The following is a 19,004-nucleotide window of genomic DNA, read 5'->3' on the forward strand; positions in this document are numbered from 1 at the left end:
GCAGTTTCAGACCAGGCACTGCCCTTGCTGACCCACTCAGAGCAACGACCCTGCAGCCCACAGCCTGGAAATGTCCTTTGAGCAAAGAGTTCGCCTGGGCAAAGCAGGCAGGAGCTGTGCCGGTGGGCAGGGTGGGAGCCGAGCCTCTGCCCCCCAGCATCACTTGGACACTTGGCCGAGACAAGGATGCAGAATAGCTATAAATCAATCCACGTCAAAAGACAGTTTCCACCTTGAAGGCCTGGCTGCTGGGAATTTGTAGCATCTCACTCCCATCTGCGTAGTGTCACTAACTGAACCGAAAAGCTTTTTGGTCCTTAAAGTCCATCTGCCTCCTGCTGCAATCCCTTCTCCCTCAGAAACAACTCCTGTATCTCTCTCTAGGCAACAGGCCTGGTCTCGGTGGCCCACTCGGCTCCTGCTCCTGCCGCGTGCGGTACGTGGGGCTGCCCTCCCTATGTACACGCTTCTGCTAACAACAGCTGTAAGGATTTTCTCAGCTTTGCAAGATACTTATCATATTAAAGGCTGGATAACTTGAGAAAGGTTGACTGATTTGTCCCTTGGGCAATCATTTAGCATAAGAGGGCCTTGTTTTTTTTGGTCAGAAGATAGTTCAAAATTTCAAGGATCTCAGATCAATGCTTTTGAACCTATTTTCCCTGCTATAGTGCTCCCCCGGTGCTCAGAGCATCCCACCTGCCCAGCAAGATCAGGAAGAGGAGAGATCTGCTCCAAAGTGTTTTGAGGCAATTCAGAGCAAGTCAGGAACCAGATGGACCATACAACCTAGCCGGGCTGCTGCTGCGAGCATGGCATCAGTAACATTGTGCATTTCAAGAGCTCCAGTGGATCAAACTAGCAGATGTGCTTATGGAAGCTGATGGGATTACAAACCAATCCCTCAAAATCCCAGATCACCTTCCTCAACCCCAGCAATGTTTGCTGTCCCCGTCAGCCTGAGAGCAGCACTCCTCCCAGTGCTGACAGCAAACAGAGCTGGCACACATTATTTACATCCAGCAACAGCAATACCAGCTTAATGATTAAAATCAATAGGGAAGCAATCTGCAGGATAAATCCTTTTACAAATCCAGGAAGGAAAGGTGTTGCAGAGGCAACCGGCTGGCGCACGCTCAGGAACGCAGGGGGATGAGCAGAAATGGGAGCAAATGAGCAAAGTCACCCAGAGACCTCTGGGTAGCACTTTTAGGTGGTGATGGGTGAGGAGCCAGCTCGGGGCCTCACGGCTCAGATGAGCCCTTAAAATGCAGCAGGCAGCTGGTGGCAGGGGAGAGGGTTTGGGGTGGAGAGCGGGAGATGGCCACATTCTGGCCAGCCCCATGGGGCACCAGGGTCCCCTGCTCCTGGCCAAGGTGATGCACAAAGCAGCAAAAGGCCACTTTCCCCAGAGCCGGGGGCTATGGGGTGCTTCACAGCACACCCACGAGAGTCATTCCCTGCTTTCTCTTCCCCTTTGATCTTTTCCCATTATTTTTTATTCTGACTGAATTACTCCAACATCAAGGGCTGTGTTGGAGCAGACAGAGTAATTGCCTCAACAATCCAGGCTTTGATTTATTTTATTTTCACTTGTTTTCATCTGAGCTGGCTGGACAGAAGCTGATCCCCGTCAGGCAGACCTCCACACGCTGCTACATGCTGGGGAGCAGAGGGGCTGCACAGACCTGCCCCACCAGCCAGGCTCCTGTGCAGCATCCCACGCTGGCCATTCCAGCATCCCTCGCCAGCCCCTCTAGCATCCCGTGCCAGTAGCCCCAGGATAAGCAAGGGGCTCTGCTCAGCCCAGCCTGCTGCATTGCAAAGTCTTCCCAACAGAGCAATTGGAAGTGGGGAAAGCAGATGCCCATACCGTGCTGCTCCAGTGTGGAAGGCATCCTGCTGCCCTGGGCAGAGGGATGCACTGCCATCTTTCACACCTCCACAAAACCAATCGCTGTATGACCAGCATGTGGTGTCAGAGGCTGGCGCGATGCTGCCTGGTGTATCAGTAGCCCCTGGACATGTTCCTTCGCCCACCGGGGAGCTGGCCCTTCAATGCTCCCCAGATTGCACCCTCACTGTTAGCACCTGGTGTGTGCTGTCAGCAAGTCTGGGGGCAGGGCTGCTGCTGCAAACCCCGCTGCGCCCGCGCTGTGCCCACACCTTGCCCAGCTGCGGGTCTGCCCAGCCCGCACCCACCAGCCCCCAGCAGCCCACCCCAGGAGAGGCCAGGCACCATTTCACACCTCATAAAATATAAACAGCGGCAGCGGCGTGCAGCCCTCCTGGGTGTAGTGTGACCATTGTAAAACACACCAGCTTTAACACGTAAAAGGTAATTACTTCGGCCCATTTAATATTTAAGAGAAGCAGCAGGAAAATACAGGGTCAGCAGCAGCTTCGTCTCGCTCGCATGCCCACAAGTGCTGCTCAGGCAGCAGCAGGGTTTCTGTTTTTTATTTCAGTTCAGGAAGCGTGGGGAGCAGCAGGGAAGCCTGGAGGGGCTGGACCCCATCCCTCCGTTACCCATCCCCACTGCCGCCTGGGCCGGTACCCGCGAGCTGACAGCAGCGCTGCCCGGGAATGGAGGGGAGCTGCACCATGGGCTCTCTCCTGGGACAGGGCAGCTCAGCCTCACCGCAAGCCCCCTTCCCATGCAAGCCGTGCGGGTTGGCATCCCCGTTCACTTGCCTTCCCAAGCCCCCTCAGCTGCTCAGGATGCACGTTGTCAGCCTGTCCTTTTTCTTCCACTTATTTTGTCATTAAAACATTTGCACTGCTAATGGGACAAATAAAAAAGCCCATTTGTTCCTCTTTATTACTCTGGGAGGGGACAGAAGAGAGAGGAGGCTCCTCCTGGCTTGAATGGTTAATTTATTTGTCCTGCACTAAATTCTCCAGTCTATTCTCTGTTGACCCATTGCCTGATGTATGACATATTAAAGCCTATATATAACAAAGGGAAGAGCTGTGTAATAGCATGATTAAAGAAATCTGCCATTCTGGCTGCATTTCCCCGACTGTTTGTAATAAAGATGTCAGAGCACTGAACAGATAGTGCCATATCTTGGCGTACGGGGAGACAGCCCACCCAGACCAGGAGCCATGGTGGTGATCATAAAAACCTCCACAAAGGAGAGGCAATGTCAACAGGAACTCTCAAGCCAGCCCCCCCAGACCCCCGACAAGCTGGCAGCAGCAGCCAGGCTCCAGCCAGGACTCTGACTATTCCCAGAGTTTTCTGTTCCTGCTTCCCTGGCTCTGAACCCTGGACCACGGCCAGGGCATGGAAAAAAAACCAGCTCCTGTGCTGAGCAGGGATGTGCCAGGGGGCAGACCCCCCCCAGCACCCTGCTGCCCGCAGGACTGGATCTCCCTCCTGCTCCCAGCACGGGGCTTGAGCAGCTCAAAGCACAATTTCCAGCAAACCTTGTATTTTGCAGACCCGGGCAACAGACCATGCAGGTCTGCCCAGTTTGTGCTCCAAACCAGGGTCCCCCTGCCCTGGATGGGGACACGTCCTTCTGCCTAAATCCTCCCTCTTGTCTGGGGAAAAGAAATCCTAAGGACATCCTCCAGTGTACAGAGGCTTATGGCTGGATGGTCGCTACACTGTGATCCAGTCCCTGGAGACTGTGTCACCTTGGTTTGGGTCTTTCTCATGAAGGCATCAGGCTTCATCAGGGCAAAACTATTGCTCCTGAGGGTTGCAACTCAAGACATGGAGAGCCACCATCCTACCAAAAACAAAACATGCAAAATCATCTGCGCTTTCCTCTACAACAAGAAAACCCAGGTGCTGAAGAGAAAAAGCTTTAACAGAGAGAGAAAAAAACTGGCAAGATCAAGATGCCAGCCCTAATGCAATCCTTTCCAAGAATCATTTTGATGAATGTTGCAGGAAAGCAGAGGAGCCCTTCCTGTCAGGAGGAAGGTGGTCTTGCGCTCACCCACAGCACAGAGCTACAGCATCGCTGGTGATTTAACTACACCCAAGGCTACTGTTGGGCAACAGCCCCGGGACAGCTGCTCTGCAAAGGAAAAGCAACGCTAAAGCAGGGGCAGAGGCTCCCTGCGCTGGGTCCTGTGCTCTCTTCACCTCCAACGCCAGCAAGGCTGTTGCAGCCAGTGCCACGGAACATGCAAGCGGCACCAAAACCAAACTAACAACGCCTGGGCTTTCCTTGCAAACCTGTCCCCTGCACTTACAGGAATCCCGGGGAAAGGAGGGGCTGCAGGAGGCTCCCCCCGCACAGAGCAGACTGCAAAGGCTTACACCCTGCAGGCAGGTATCTGAGAGCATTGCAAGGTGGAGTTGCTGGGAGAGGAATGATCTGCACACAGATTCACAATGTTGCTTTATGCAATTTGCTGCCCGGCCTCCTCTGTGCTCCTCTCCCGATGGCAGCCCCTGCGCCGCCGGAGCACCGGGCTTGGGCTGCGCCGGCAGTGGTACCGCAGCTCCATCCCCGCCACCGTGCTGCAGCCACCGGCGCGTTTTTCCCTCTGCAACAGTGACCACCCTGGGGTCAGAGACATTTGTCACAAAAGGGAAATTCTGGTGCAGTGCTAATTACAGATATGCTGTTCCCTCCTCCTTTTAGCAACAGGCAGCAATAAAAAATTAGGGTAAATCTGGGCATTGGGTTTGGGTGGAACTAAGAACAAAGTGTCATTTCCACATCAATTACGGAAAGGTCACTACATCTCAGAGGCTGTAAAACAGCAGCAATAATGCAGGTTTAAGGCTTTTTTCCTCAGCTCTGGTGATAAAGCAGTAAGTCAGCCGAGTCCACTCCTGACTGACATCTATGCTCGGGAAACTACATAATTGATGCCTGTTGGATGCTGCCAGGTGCTCTCCCCCTTATGTTTTGATGGACGTCCCCATTACTGTACTTGGCTAAATGACTTCCAGCCCTTCTGAAAACTTTCCATTTCACACTAAAAGGGTGTTCAAGGGGGTTTTCATCCCTGCTGCTCCTGCCAGCCCCATCTGCCTGCAGGCTCTGGAGAGACGCAGCAGGACACTGCGCACTGGCATGTGGGACCCCAGGCTCACCTCTCCTTCTGATCCAGCCACGGCATGACCCAGGCCTATCTCACAAATCACTCGATGCCTTGTCTTCCTAATCAGGGATGTTCATTCTCCTGCTTCCTGAGGGAGCGATGCTGCAGCGGTGGGGCAGTGCAGGACCCAGCCTGGGCCATGGCAGCCCGCAGCTGCCAACCGCTCAGGCATTGCCCCCTTGCTACTTGCTGGGGGTCTTCCCTGCTGGACCCCAAAATACCCCCTGGCTGCCTGGGCGATCCCGCCCCTCCGCCGTCGGAGCTGCTGTGGGGAAGGAGCCCTATCCACACGGTGATGTGGGAGGGCAGTGGATGTGGGGTGCTGCTGACCTCCGCAGAGCCTGGAGGGGCTCGCAGCCTCCCCTGCCCGAGCAGCAGCTCCAGCCCCACCCCTGCACTTTTGCCCTTATGGTTTTCCTCCATCCAAGGGGTTCAGGCCGCTGGTTTTGCAGCAGCCTCTGCCCAGTGCGCCGGTGGGAGCCACGCTTGGCTCCCGGCCATGGCGCATACCCGCCTGCAGCACGGGGAGGACTTCAGTGACTTGCAGCCACTGGAAACCCAGTCGTCTCTATTAAAGGCACACGGTGGGAAGCCCGCAGAAAGCAGGGAGTCATGATGCTTTCTTTTTATAACAGTCAGCAAAACGGACAGCTTGAGACCGAGCTGAATGCCGACCCCCAGCTGTGCCTGAAACCTCCTTCCCGGTTAAAGAGGCAATGAATAAATGAAAATATGTAATGTTCTGCAGCCCACAAAGGGGACTGGAAGCACTTAGGTAAATGGGTACCTAGGATGCCCCACTGGCCTCTGGATGTCAGGCTGCTTTCTAACAAAAAGAGCTGCTCTAACACGCATCAAAGCCAATGGGAAATGCTGACACCAGGACAGAGCAGGCTTTTGAAATTCAACCTTTTCTTCTCAGTGTTTTTCTATCTGCAAATGTATTTTCCACTCTCAGCCAGAGAGAGGTGGTGCTCTTCACTCCTGTCTCATTCCTGGACAAACCAAATTTGTGACAAGATGGTAGCCATCAGCAGAAGGAAAAAGGTGCATTTAACCTGCGCTGGGGCGCAGCAGCCGGAGCACGGCACGTGCCAGGGCCGCTGCCGCTGGGATGGCAGCGGCGGCGTCTGCGACAGCGGCCACAGCGCCTGGCTGCGCTCCTGAATGCAAGTGAAAAGCCAGCGATGAGGCTCCCTTTGGTGAGCTTTCAAGAAGAGGATTTTGAATATACGACTTCAAAGCGCATGAAAGGGGAAGGGAAGAGACGGCTATCAGGAGACAGGTTTAACCACATTAAAAGAGTCATCGCCCCCACTGAGACTTTTGCTTCATCCAGCTTTGATCCATTTTTTATCCATATTTCCTTTCATTTCTCCTCTTTTGTTGACACACGATGGGGGAATCAATACCAGAGTGAGCGATGCTGAGACATGCTCTGGTTATTAATCCCATACCCAAGTCCACTCCAAAGCCACAAGCCCTGCCTGGGCCCACTATTAACATCCCTATTCATGCTGAAATAATTGCAACAAGATTTGTTTAACATATCATTCAGTTCACTTCTGACTTGTAGGATGCCTGGGACTGAAAGTTCAGTAAGTTTGAGCAAACCAGCTCAGCTCACGCAGCAAACCCTCCGTGGCCAACACAGTAACTGTCGCTTCATCTGCCTTTGAGCTGGTCACTCTTAAAACGAGTCGCATCTCCAAAATCTGCTCTCCTGAAAACTCTCAAGGCAGAAGGGCTTTCTTTTCTTTTGCCGAGAGCCTTATCCCACACTTCAGCCTGAGACAGCAGATTCATTTTTTTTAAAGTTGGAAGGGCATCAGGGGAGATGGGGATGGGGAAAGTGAACACCAGAGAGAAAGAGAAAAAGAACTCGCTGTAAGTGATGACAGCATTCATCCCTTTAAAATAATTAATAAATGATTAATGGCATAAGTTACCATAAGATGTGTTATGACATGTTGCAGAGACATTTATAAATGTCTATGGCTTAGTTTATAGCAGCCTTTATGCAGCCCTCATAAATTGAAGTGTGTAAATCAATGTGGCTGTCTCTAAAATGGGTTAGAGCACATCTTAAAATAATTTATAAGGGATAAGGCAATTTCTATATGCCTGTATTAACAAAGTCTTTATAAATACAATCTTCATCCAGACTCATCCTATTATAATTCAGTTACTGTATTAGACACTCAAGAGATGATAAAATTATTGCTACCTGAAGCTGTCCCTTCGCAGTGTCACTGGGGACAACGGGCCAGCAAACAAGTTACCTACCCTGGTCCTTCCCAAAGAGCAGGCACAAGGCGTCACCTTGCAGCCCCCATCCTGTCCACACATGGCCATGGGACAGACCCACTCCAGAAGCCCCCGTGGGCAAGAAGCCAGCACGCAGGATTGCCCAGCTCAAGGCAGCAGCTCCGTGTGCAACCGAGATCTCAGAGCAAGTGCCCGATTAACAGCCTCCAGGCGAGCATCACTCCTGAACTCTTCTTGGTGTGCAACACGCCCAAGCACTGATCGCCACTGGGACATGCTTTCTCACCCTCCTCTAACCCCTGGCACCAAGACAAGGTGTAAGGAAAGGAGAGGCAGGAGCTCCCCTTACCTTTACAGGCCCCAGCGGCTCCCAGGTGGTAGATGCCAGCTAAGATGCGCCAGATGGCCGCCTGCTCCTCCGCCGTGATGCCCAGCGTGCCCATGGCTGCCCGGAGCTGGGTGAATGCTGCTGAGGCTTTCTGCTTCTCCTCAGGCTGCAGGTGGAAAGAGATGGGAAGGGAAACGTCACCGCCTCTGCCAGAGCATCCCGAGTGCTGGGCACAGGGGAGTGCAGGGATACACATGGGGGGAACACAAAAGGGCATACAAAAACCATATAGCCAGCAAGGAAAAGACAATAAGGGACTCTAGGAACAGTTTGGACAGCAGTGAGAGAAGCCCATGGCAGGTTCCTCAAGAGCCTGGCGTTAGGAGCAAGCCTGGGTACGTCTTCTCGTTGTACAACACCACATAATTCCCACTTCAGGAGCATCTACAGCAGCAGCTCCTGAAGAGGTCTATGGGGTGGCTACTCATGAGAAAACACAGCTGAGGTCCACAGTTTCTCCAGACTCAGACAAATACCCCGAATACTTGAGCCACAGGTGTCACAGCAGGGATTATCCCCAGCGGCTGTGGGGATGAAGGTTGGGATGCCATGAATCAGATTTTCAGTCTCATCATCCAGAGTTCAGAAAGGAAAGTCTGACAAATTTCCCCAAATTCCGACTGAAACCAAACGCAGCACACCACTGCTCTGACTTTCCTTCTGGGCTGGTTCCAGAGCAGGCAAACAAAGAGCTACCGATGTCCTGCTCAGCCAGGCCAGGCTGCAGTGCAGGATTTCATCCCCCTGGGGATCTTTTGGGCAGTTCATCCTTCCACACACCCGTCCCCAGTGTCCTGGGCGCTCCTCGGACAACCCTGCCATGCTGTGCTGAACCAAATGGCCAAGCCCGGCTTTCCAGGGATTTACATACACCATGGGGAACATCAATGGGAAGGAGGAGAAGTGGCGATGGGGACTTTGCAGAGCTCACACTCCCTGAACTGCAGAGGTGCTGCCCGGGGCTGGTGGTGCCTGGCCCCTGCTGACCCTCTGCATCCCAGAGGGAAAAGCCTCCGTGCTGGGATGGGGAACCCACAGGAATCAGGGGCTGTGAAAGGAGGGTAAAACCCCATCTCTGAACCCAAATCTGCTGCTGCATCAGCAGGGCGAGGACCCACAGTACACCACCGTGCCCTCCATGAGAGCTGCTGCTCAAACAGCTGATTGCTTTGGCTGCCAGACCAGAGCAGGAGCTACCTAATGAAGACTGAATATTGAATTCATCAATAGATGATGTAACTGCAAATTGCTGCGATTCATCCCAGAGCTTTGGCTCATAAGCAATCTCCCTGATCTTTACAAACAGCTTAGACTAATAAGGAGCCGGTGCTGGAAATCAAATGCTGTACTGTTAGCCCCTCAAAATCACATTCTGGGCTCTCCAAAGGATGCACTTGCCCCACCAAGAGCTGCTGCCATAGGGAAACATCAGGGGTTGTTGGTCCTGGGGTGTCTGAAACCTGAGCACAGACGCCAGGCAGCAGCAGCCCAGGTGTTAGCAGATCTCCTGCTCTGGTGTGGCTGCTGGAGGGGTGTTGGAGGCTGTTTGGGCAGATCCTTGCTCACACCCTGACATTCACTCCCTCCCTCCATGCACGCAGTACAGCAGCACCATCCTAGAGTCACCCAGCAGCTGAGGACCCCAGCATGGCCTCTAACTGGGGGTGATGAAGGGCATGTGCTGCAGCATCCCGCTGCAGGTGGCTGCATGGCTCTGGCATTTGTCCCTACCTTCAAGAATGGCTTGATCCCAAAGGAATTGCTCTCAGCCACCTGGTGCAAGTGCAGCATCGTCCTGGAAGTAGTTACAGAAAATTAGACTCAAGCTCCTGCATGCCCCAGCACTCCCCAAACCCCCTGCCCTCTCCTCGGGGAGCATCTCTGGCACCCACAGAGCCCCTTTGCCTTTACAGCGACATCCAAGGGGCCTTGTTAGGAAAGGTTCCCGTGGCTCTGCCCTGGGCAGGGGGCCGGAACCAGCACCAGATGTGCCAGGACCCTTTGTCCAGGGCAGCCTGGGAACCCGCACCTTGTGGGAAAAGCCTGAAGCGAGCAGGGAAAGGCACCTCTATCTCATTTGATCAGCCCAATTTCAGTTTTAGTGAAGGGGCAAAAAAAGCACCAGAAAATGCCCATTTCCTAGAAAATCTCTAATATATAACAGTATAAAAATCCCTGCAGCATCACTAATGTTATCACACTCACAGGCTCTTTCTTATCAAGGAGGTCTCAAAAACCACATTGCTGGAGCAAATTTGCGTATAAATCACAGGGGAGTCCCTCAGCAATGGGGGTACCCATCAGCTGAGCAGCCAGGCAAGGAGCAGAGCCACCCAGTGCCGTGGGGGCCACACACCCACCTGTGTGCTGCATCCAGTCCCGCCAGCATCAGGGGGAAGACATTGAAGCTGCTCTCTCCATGGGGCTGCTGGGCAACGCGGCCCTTCTCCAGCAGCATGGTCTGGGGGAGGGAGCAGAGGCAGGCATGAGTGGCAGCCCCCAGAGTGCAGGCAGGGACAGCCTCTCGGTGCGGGTAGGGTGGCCGCTGTGCCAGGGTGTCCAGATGAGCCAGGCATATAGGGAGGAGAGGGGACAGGGGTACGTGGAAACAGGGATGCTACTGGGAGCTGTCAAGGAGGGGCTGTTCTCCTCGCAGGGCCACGGCTGGCTTTAGAGGCTGCTCCTCCCACCCAGAGCCTTGCGCTGCAGGTCGTGCAAGCAAGAGCCAAGTCACGCCCCAGGTATGCATCAAGGGGCAAACACTTCAGTGCATGGGTGCAACACCCACAGTCCCTCCCTGCCTCCAGAGGTCTGGGCAATGACATGGCCCTAGCAGAGATGCTTCAGTGTCTGTGTCTCAGCAATGGATAAGCCATTGCCCAGGCTCGAGACAAGCCTAGGTCTGCCTCCAGCCTTGTTAAGGTTGTTCGGTGCCAGCACTGACACCAGGAACACCTGGTGTCCCAGGCAGAGCTGGGACCCCCCACGAGCATCCCAGGAAGTTACTAGGGGTCTGGAGAGCAGATGCTCCCAGGAGCACATTCCCACTCCTGCACAAGGACAGCCATGCTGGGCCATTGGCTTCCTGCCGGTACCGGGGCAGAGGGGGGGCAGCAATGGGGCAGCCATGGGAAGCCCTGGTGTACCCCATGAGCAGACACCGGCTCAAGACCTCTCCTCCATCAGACAAGGCCCAGGGCCATGGGCAGCTCTGATTAAAGTGCCTTTGCATGAAAGCCCTCAGAGGCTTCTGCTCAAGGCTGCCAAGTAAGGTGCTGCTAATGAAATGCTGAATTATACATTTTCTCATAAACATTTCATCCCAGCGCTATTCTGCGCTCCCTGCCAGGGGAGGGGGTGGTGGGCTGTGGGGGACCCCACCACATTGCTGGCAGAGCTTCTACTCAGCTGTGATCTGGGGACACCTTTGGTCCAGGAGGAGAAGCAGAGCAAAGCATCACTCCTCTTGTGCCCAGCCTGGCCAGGAAGCAGCACAAGGGCTGTTTGCCCACGTCCCGAGGACCCCAGGTTCAGCCACAGCCCTCCCATCTCACCAGGCGATGCGTCCCACGCGGTACCTGGAGGTGAGCAGCCGTTATCCGGCCAGTGGCACTGAAATCCAGTGACAGGACCATGGAGAAGCGCGTAGAGCTGCTGCTGTGGCTGGTGGTCACCGACCCAAAGGCTCCCAGGATTGTGAACATTGCCTGGATCTTCTCCACTGCAAAAGCAGCACCAGCAGCCTCCTGAGCCTCCCTGCGATCGCTCTGGTGCTTGCCAGGAGAGAGCCAGACTGTACCACTGCCACAGCACAACCTCAGGGCTGCAAACAGGCACTGGAGGAGGCTTCTTCTCCTGACTGCACCTTCGCCTGCTCCTCCTGGGTATCTGTGCCAGTGCACAGGGACCTGGGGCACTGGCCGAGCATGGGGTTAGCATCCCACACCAGGAGAGGACATGTGTTGGGAGGAGGGGCACATGCCAGCCTGCACACACCTCCACCCTGCTCCAGGCTGTTCACGAGCCCTTTGCAAGAGTATGGTGTACCCAGAGCTCGCTCCAAAATCCAAACCTGCCCTCTAAAGCTTAACAGCGCTTCCTCTCAAGTCACCAGTAACTTGATCAGATGAGAAAAGTGCTGCCCCAAGCATGCAAGTAATTCCCTTCTGGTGCTTACTCAGGTGTTTATCAAAATAGCAAATCTGTTGGGTCTGGGATGCATAAAAGGCAGGGGCACTCGCAGCTCCGCTGCTCGCCTGCCTCCTGGGCTGCAGCCCTGCGGCTCTGCCAGCCCATGCTGTGCTTGTACAGCTGCTTGGAGCCACTCTAACAGGGCATGAATCAGGCTGGGAATAGGTCAAATGGAGGCCACTGGATAGAAACAGCATCACTTTCATGTTTGTGTGGACTCCCTAGTCTGCACAGACGCTCTCCGTACACTAACTGCCCAGCATCAAGCATCCTGCAGCCCAATTGCCAGTGCTCTGTGCATCGCTGCTGGGACTTGGAGCTCGCGGTAGATGCCTGGCCCCATACCTGAGACCCTGCCATCCACGCTGCCCGCCGTGCCCCATACCTGAGACCCTGCCATCCACGCTGCCTGCCGTGCCCCATACCTGAGACCCTGCCATCCACGCTGCCCGCCGCCTGGCCCCATACCTGAGACCCTGCCATCCACGCTGCCCGCCGCCTGGCCCCATACCTGAGACCCTGCCATCCACGCTGCCCGCCGCCTGGCCCCATACCTGAGACCCTGCCATCCACGCTGCCCGCCGTGCCTCATACCTGAGACCCTGCCATCCACGCTGCCTGCTGTGCCCACCAGGTACTCCAGAGCACTCTGGCAACACGTGGTCTTCCCAGCCCCACTGCGTCCCAGAGGTACGATGGCCTGATCCTGCCGCTGCATCAGCAGGTTCCTGTAGGCCCTCTGTGCCACCGAGCAGACGTGCGGGGGCATGCTGTCCCGCTTCCCCTTGAACACCTGCAGGCAGGGAGAGAGTGAGAGAGCATGTCCCAAAACAACCCACAGAAGGTCTCTCCTTGTAGAGAAAATCCTGAAGACATGTCACACTCAGGGCGATGGTTTCTCCCTAGGATGCAGATCCCCCTCCAAGATACCCAGGGAAAGGGAAATGCCACCCAGCCCGGCCAGCCTAGCCTCACCACACCAGCACCAGGGAGAGTATTGGGGACCAACGCAGGCAACCCGCAGCAGGACCTGCTGCAGCTTGCCCATGAGTAAGAGCTCTGCCAAGCACCACCCCAGACACTGCGCCCCAGGCCCTTCCCCTCCCCAGCCCCAGCACCCCAGGACCACTCAGAGGGTGCAGTCACAGCAACACAGTGATTTTTCTCCCGGAAACCAGGAAAACTGTGCTGAGAGTGGTATCCAGCTGTGAGCATCCCCAGACCTGAGTGTCCCCAGCCCTGAGTATCCTCAGAACATCCCCAGCTCCAACCACCCCCCAAGCATCCCCTGCCCTGAGCATCCCCGGCCCTCAGTGTCTTCAGAGTATCTTTAGCACCTGTCCTTCCCAGCCCCGAGCATCCCCAGCCCTGAGCGTCGCCGGTCCTGAGTGTTCTCAGAGCATCCCCTGCCCCGAGCATCCCGGCCATGCGCTGTGACAGTCCCACGGTGCCATCTGCCGGCACCGCAGCGCCCGGCGCCTTCCACCACTGTCCCCTCGGGGGTCGGTGACCACTTCCCACGGGAAATCCCGGCCCACGGTCCCCCCTCACCTTCGCCGAGGTGCTGCTGGCAGGGAAGCTGGGCCTGATGGCCACCAGGCTGGGCCCGGCGTAGGTGTAGGGGAGGCGGGACTGGTAGCGCTGCTGCAGCGTGTTCATGGCACTGCACTCATTGAGGTTTGTGAGCGCAGCCAGGTCATCAGCATAATCCAGGTTAGGGGGGTTGGTCTGCAGGAAGAGAGCCAGGACCCCCCCCCCTCGAGCTCTGCCATCATGGCACAGGCTGTGCCGGACCGCACTGGCACCCCAACACCCTGGACCCATCCAGCCCAGGGTCACGGCCCAAGCAAACAGGCTGCCCTGGGTCTAATCCTGCCTGGACACTGCCACGCACCAGGCACCAGGCACTGCAGGCAGGGCTCCCACCCCTGTGCCAGCCAAAACCGAGGAGAGGGCTCACCCGCTGCACGCTGCCCTCATCCACCTCGGTGATGCTGCCGTCTGCCTCCCGGCGCACCCTCACCCTCCCCGCCGGCAGCTCGGGCGTCCCCACGTCCGGCTTCAGCTGCGTGGCTGCAACAAGAGGACGGTGAGTCCCTGATGCACTGCATGGCAGAGGCAGCTCAGGGCAGAGCCGGCTGCGGCATGCAGAGCTGCCGAGGGGCCACCTCTGACCATGGCCCCGCTACGGCATGGCTGGGCACAGGCCAGAGTAGCCCCTGGTGCCCACCCTGCTCCTGACCCACAGCCAGGCTGAAGACAGCTCTTATCTTTGGCACTGGAAAGCAAGGGCAGGGGAAGGCAGGTTACCGAGCGTGAACCCATCCTGCTGGATGAGCCAGACCTTCTCCGCTTCGTACCAAACGTCCCTTGGAGCCTGTGAGGAGGAGAGAGGGGAATTGTGCAGGAACTGGCAGAAAACTGAGCAGGACAAACTGCACTTACCCCGTGGATGGCAAAACTTCCAGCCAGAACCCTAGCCCTCCTCTGCCCTCCTGGCTGGCCCCAGGGGCACCTTCCCACCGACCCCAGCAAGCCCATGTGAATGGGAAGAGATGCATGAAACCAGAAAATGGCATCAGTGCACCCAAGACACAGAGTAACAGCCCAGCAGGTCTGCAGACACGTTACCTGGTCCTCATCCATGCTCTCGCCCGTCTTCTCTTTGCTCTCTCCGTGTGCCTCTTTATCCTCTCCTGGCTCTTCCTTCACCTTCCCCACCTCCTTTGCCACATCTTCTGACTCTTCTTGGACCCCTCCCATCTCCCCCTTGGGCCCCTCTGACTTGTTTGTAGTTTTTCCAGGCTTTTTGATTTCCATTGGCTCCTTCTTGCCACCTCCAACATCTTTCTTCATCTTCTCCGGCTCTTTCCTGGCCAGTCCCAGCTCCCTCTTGGCTTTTGCCTTGGCTGGGTGCTGCTCGTGGCTTGGGGGTGCCCCCTTCTCCTTCTTGGTGCTCTCTGGGCCCGTCCCCTTGGGTGCGTCCCCCTCCTTCTCTGGGACTTTGCTGCAGCACTGGGGGTCCTTGCTGGGTGCAGGGGCTGGAGCCACAGGGCCACCCCCTGAGCAGGTGTCCGTGGGGTTCTTCTCCAGGCACGATAGCTTTGCTGCCTTGGGAGCCTCTGGGTGAGGAGTTTCCACCGGTTTCAGGGCAGCCGCTGCGGGGCTGGGCGCAGAGGATGGGGCTTTGCTGGGGATGGCCCCCGGCACAGCCCTCCCAGGTGGTAGCTCCTTACGTGGAGGGGCCACGACCCCCTCGCCCCCCTGCCCCTCCGCGTGCACCCCGTTCTGCAGCGGCTGCCCCTTGCTGGCCACCTCTCCTCCGGCAGCTGGGGCGTCCCCGGCTTGGGCCTTGCCGTCCTCCCCCGTGGGCTGCCAAGCAAAGGAGAGGAGCTGGGTCTGACAGGGACAGGGCAAAGGACCTGACCCTGGCCCCAGGAGCTGCAGCCTGGTGCAGGGTGCCTGTGCAGAGCACAGCCCAGCAGGACACGCAGCTCCAGCCCAGACCCGCTCACTGCGGGCACAGCCAGTGGCTGCAGGTGCCTGCCCAGACCGGGCTGCAAGGGCACAGCCATGGCAGCATCTTTCTCCCCCTCATCTCCCTCCTTGGCTACATCCCCTCAGCCCTTCCACCTGCCGCATCCTGGGTCACCACTTGGTGCCATGCCCAGGGACACCCTACGCGCTCCCCTTCCTGCTCTGTGAGCTGAACTGGAGAGCCTCGTGCTCTGCTTAATTACTCGCCTTCCAAGTCAGGAACAGCAAGTTGCATTAATGAAGTCTCCAGCATTAATTGCTCAAGGCTGGCGGCAGGCCGGGGCTGCAGCTTGTTGCACCTGATGGCAGGTTGCGAGCCCAGGCCTTGCTGTCCAACCCAACTCATGCCCAGGCTCCTGGCTGGGGGTCGTGTCACGGAGCCCTGCAGCCCCCCCGGCCCCTGAGATGGGGCCTGGCAGCACCGCAGCAACCCTGGCTGGTGCCTCGGGTGGGAACCACTTTGGGCTGGGGACAGACAGGGACACCCAGCCAGTACCAAGGCAGGACGCCCCAGCGCTGTGTGGGGTTCATCCCAGCTCACCTCCTCTTTTATGCTCGCCTTTGTTTCCTTCTTCAGTTTTGCCGCCTTGGCCTCCTTCTCCGTCTCCCGCACGAGCTGCTTGATGAACCCCCCGGGGATGACCGACAGGAGCAGGGGGGGAGCAGACGGGGGCGGCCCCCGGTCCTCGTCCCGTATCTGTTTGCAGGAGCAGAGGCTGGGTTACGGGGCACGGTGTGGGGATGGGAGCCCCGGCAAAGCCAGCCCCGCGGGCACTAGCAGCACGAGCGTGCACGAGCGGTGAGCCGGGGACCAGGGCCCTGCTCTGCCGGTGGGGCCAGCCATGGTTGCAGGCATCTTGCACGTTGCCAGAGAGGCCGTGGGCGGCTCACAGACACCGGGCTGGTTCAGGGATGCTGTGGTGAGCAGGAGAAGAAGCACCAAGAAGAAAAGCCCCACAGAGAAGCACTAAGGTTTCCACACACCGCCAAGGTCCGGGCGCTGCAGGGAGCCCACATGCGCTGCCAGCTTTGCCCAACAGCCAGCAGCTCCCACACGGCCACAGAAGGAACCGTCCCAGCTGTACCGAGTCAAGAAGCACTTCCTGGCATCCCTGCGGCCATTTCGGCCTCACTTCCCACAGCTCCCACAGCAAAGGGCTTTCCCAGCCGCACCACCGTGCAGCAGCACCAGCACCAAGCCCTGCAGACGTGCACGAGCCTCAACCCTGCAGGAAACCACGCGCTCTGAATGGCAGCAAAATTGCTCAAACCAGAATATTCACGCTGCAAAGTGCCCGGAGCCGGCAGGGTTGGACACAGCAGGAGCAATGCGCGCAGGGAGGCGAGGGGATGCTGACCCCAGAGGCGCGTGGCGTGCTGGCTGCGGTCCCCTGCCCGGCACCGAGCCCCCAGGCAGCCCACAAGCATCCAGCCCCAGAACACCACTGGTGCCATCCCAGACCGAGACTTTCCTTCTGCTCCCAGAGCGCGAGGCGCGAGGAGATTGCCATGGTGGTGCCGAGGCGGGATGGTGCTGTATGGAGAGCTGTGGGGCCGTGCCAGGTGCACGATGCAGAGAGAGAGGAGAGAGTTAGCCAGGGGCTCCCGCTGGCCCCGGGGCTGCACCAGAGCTGGCAGCACCGCGACCTTGCTGGGCATTGCCCCGGTCTGAGCTCATGGCACCGGCTGGAGCACGGCAGCCCAAGCATGGAGGGGACTAGTTATTTGGCAGCGCTGGGCAAAGCACGGCCATGTGGAGCTGCCTCCAGACCCCGGTATGGCATGGTCAGTGGCCAGGATGTGTGGGGAGGTGATGGCACAGGGTGTCCGTGGCACCAGGGTGGTGCTGGGACCCCACTGCCCTGGGCCGGGTGGCACAGGGCAGCCACGGGAGCCCGCCCACGCCTCGTTTCAGGCTGACCCCAGCTTCACCTGTTGAGATCATTTATGCACCAAGCGCGTCGGGGCTCGTCTGGCCCTGCCGCTCATGGCAGCAGCCGCATCTCCTTGTACAGTAAAGGGCAGGAGCGCCAGGAGCGGCCAGGAGCCGGCTGAGGAATGTCACTTGCCTTCTCGGGCGGCAGCACCAGGCGCCACGTGCCCTCGCTCCCGTCAGGGACCTGCACTGCCCCCACGCTGTCCCCCAGGCAGGGCTCTGTGGCTGTGGGCGACAGCTGGCCCCGAACAGCACAGCCAGGGCCCTGAGCCTGGGGTGCTGGCGGCAGGCCCCGGCACTCACCAGCTGGAGCTGGACCCTCAGTCCGGCTCGGCACTGGCGAAACTGCGGCACAGAGGGGGATGTGCCTCAACCAAGCACGCAGCATGGCATGAACAAGGGCTGGGGAGCACCATCAACACCCCTCCAGCTCCCCCCACCCAGGGAGCACGATGCAGCCCCATTTCGGCCGCAGCCTTGTGGGTCTGGTCCCCGTACAGGAGCCATCTGGGGACTCGCTCTTGCTGCCACCCAGGGCCCGCTGCCATCCCGATGGGTACCAAGAGCTGAGGCCACCCAGGGGTCCCCAGCCACCCTACTGCACAGGGCTGGGAGCACCGTCCCGTTCTTGTCCCCGCTCCCATTGCAGCCCTCCCAGGCACCTCTCCCCGGCACAGACCAGTGGCTGGAAGCCGCCCCCAAAGCCAGGGCTGCCGCTATCACCATCCATTCCTACCTAAAAATAGCCCACCCCACCGAGGGGCCCACAGCTGCCAACACACCCAAAAAGCTCCATTCAGACCCTAATCCTGATCCCCCACCCCAAAGGCCCCCCCAGAGCGCCCATACCTGGGTGGGGGTCTGCAGGCACAGGGGGCTGAGGGCCCACGCCGGCACCGGGCTCTGCTGCCGGTGTGGGACCCCAGCGAGCCGGAGAGCGAAGGCGGCGTGCGGGCGAGCGACAGCAGCGGGGCGGCGTGCGCCTCCCCCCGCTGTCCCCCTGCCGTGGTGGCAGCTGAGGTGAGACGTCACTGCTAAAAATACCCGTGGCGGTGGCACCGGGGCCTCTGCCGGGGAGAGGCGATGGGAGCACGGGGCCCTCGCGTCCCCGGGTCTCTGCACCACCCGGCGCACGCATGTGTTACCCACGCCCTCCCCGGTGCACAGCTGCACCCCACAGAAGCGGGGGAACCACTGTGAGTTGACGTGAGCCACCCCAGGGTGCTCTGCTGCTGCAGGCGGGGACCCTAGGCTGCCCCCGGGACTGCGGGTCGGAGCACTGGCACAGGGCTCCCCGGAGCACCCCAACTCCCCGCACCAGCCCCCAGCCCTGAGCTGGGGGGGCTGAGCTGGGGAGGGACCCGAGAGCAACGCTCAAAATAGCCTCCCATGGGTGGAAAGAAAAAGTCCCTGCTGCGCTGACACCAGTGTGGTCAGCAGCCCGGCCAGGGCAGGTGGGGGAGGCAGCAGGCAGACCTGCCTGCTCAGGGGGACCCTGCCTGCCCTGGGGGCTGCTGGCATGGCCGTCCCCAGCCTCACGCCCCGCAGAGTGCTGTGTCACACAGAGCAAGGAGGGGCCATCAGGTGACCATGCAGGGACCCTCCAGGGAC

At 58.2% G+C, this 19,004-nt stretch overlaps 1 protein-coding gene across 1 annotated transcript in view; it reads right to left on the reverse strand.

The window, feature by feature from the left end:
• MYO18B (myosin XVIIIB) overlaps positions 1 to 16,301 on the reverse strand; it is a 73,328-nt gene extending 57,027 nt beyond the window's left edge. Inside the window, exons 1-11 of the mRNA XM_075110743.1 lie at positions 16,270 to 16,301; positions 15,999 to 16,173; positions 14,552 to 15,292; positions 14,231 to 14,297; positions 13,881 to 13,993; positions 13,472 to 13,648; positions 12,515 to 12,713; positions 11,308 to 11,450; positions 10,090 to 10,190; positions 9,461 to 9,524; positions 7,691 to 7,835 (exon numbers count right to left, since the gene is read on the reverse strand). Of these exons, the coding sequence (XP_074966844.1) occupies positions 7,691 to 7,835; positions 9,461 to 9,524; positions 10,090 to 10,190; positions 11,308 to 11,450; positions 12,515 to 12,713; positions 13,472 to 13,648; positions 13,881 to 13,993; positions 14,231 to 14,297; positions 14,552 to 15,292; positions 15,999 to 16,173; positions 16,270 to 16,301 (1,957 nt within the window). The remainder of the gene's footprint in view (positions 1 to 7,690; positions 7,836 to 9,460; positions 9,525 to 10,089; positions 10,191 to 11,307; positions 11,451 to 12,514; positions 12,714 to 13,471; positions 13,649 to 13,880; positions 13,994 to 14,230; positions 14,298 to 14,551; positions 15,293 to 15,998; positions 16,174 to 16,269) is intronic.
• Positions 16,302 to 19,004: the final 2,703 nt, after the last annotated feature.

The sequence above is a fragment of the Phalacrocorax aristotelis genome, chromosome 15 (assembly GCF_949628215.1).
Source record: "Phalacrocorax aristotelis chromosome 15, bGulAri2.1, whole genome shotgun sequence".
NCBI classification, from domain to species: domain Eukaryota; kingdom Metazoa; phylum Chordata; class Aves; order Suliformes; family Phalacrocoracidae; genus Phalacrocorax; species Phalacrocorax aristotelis.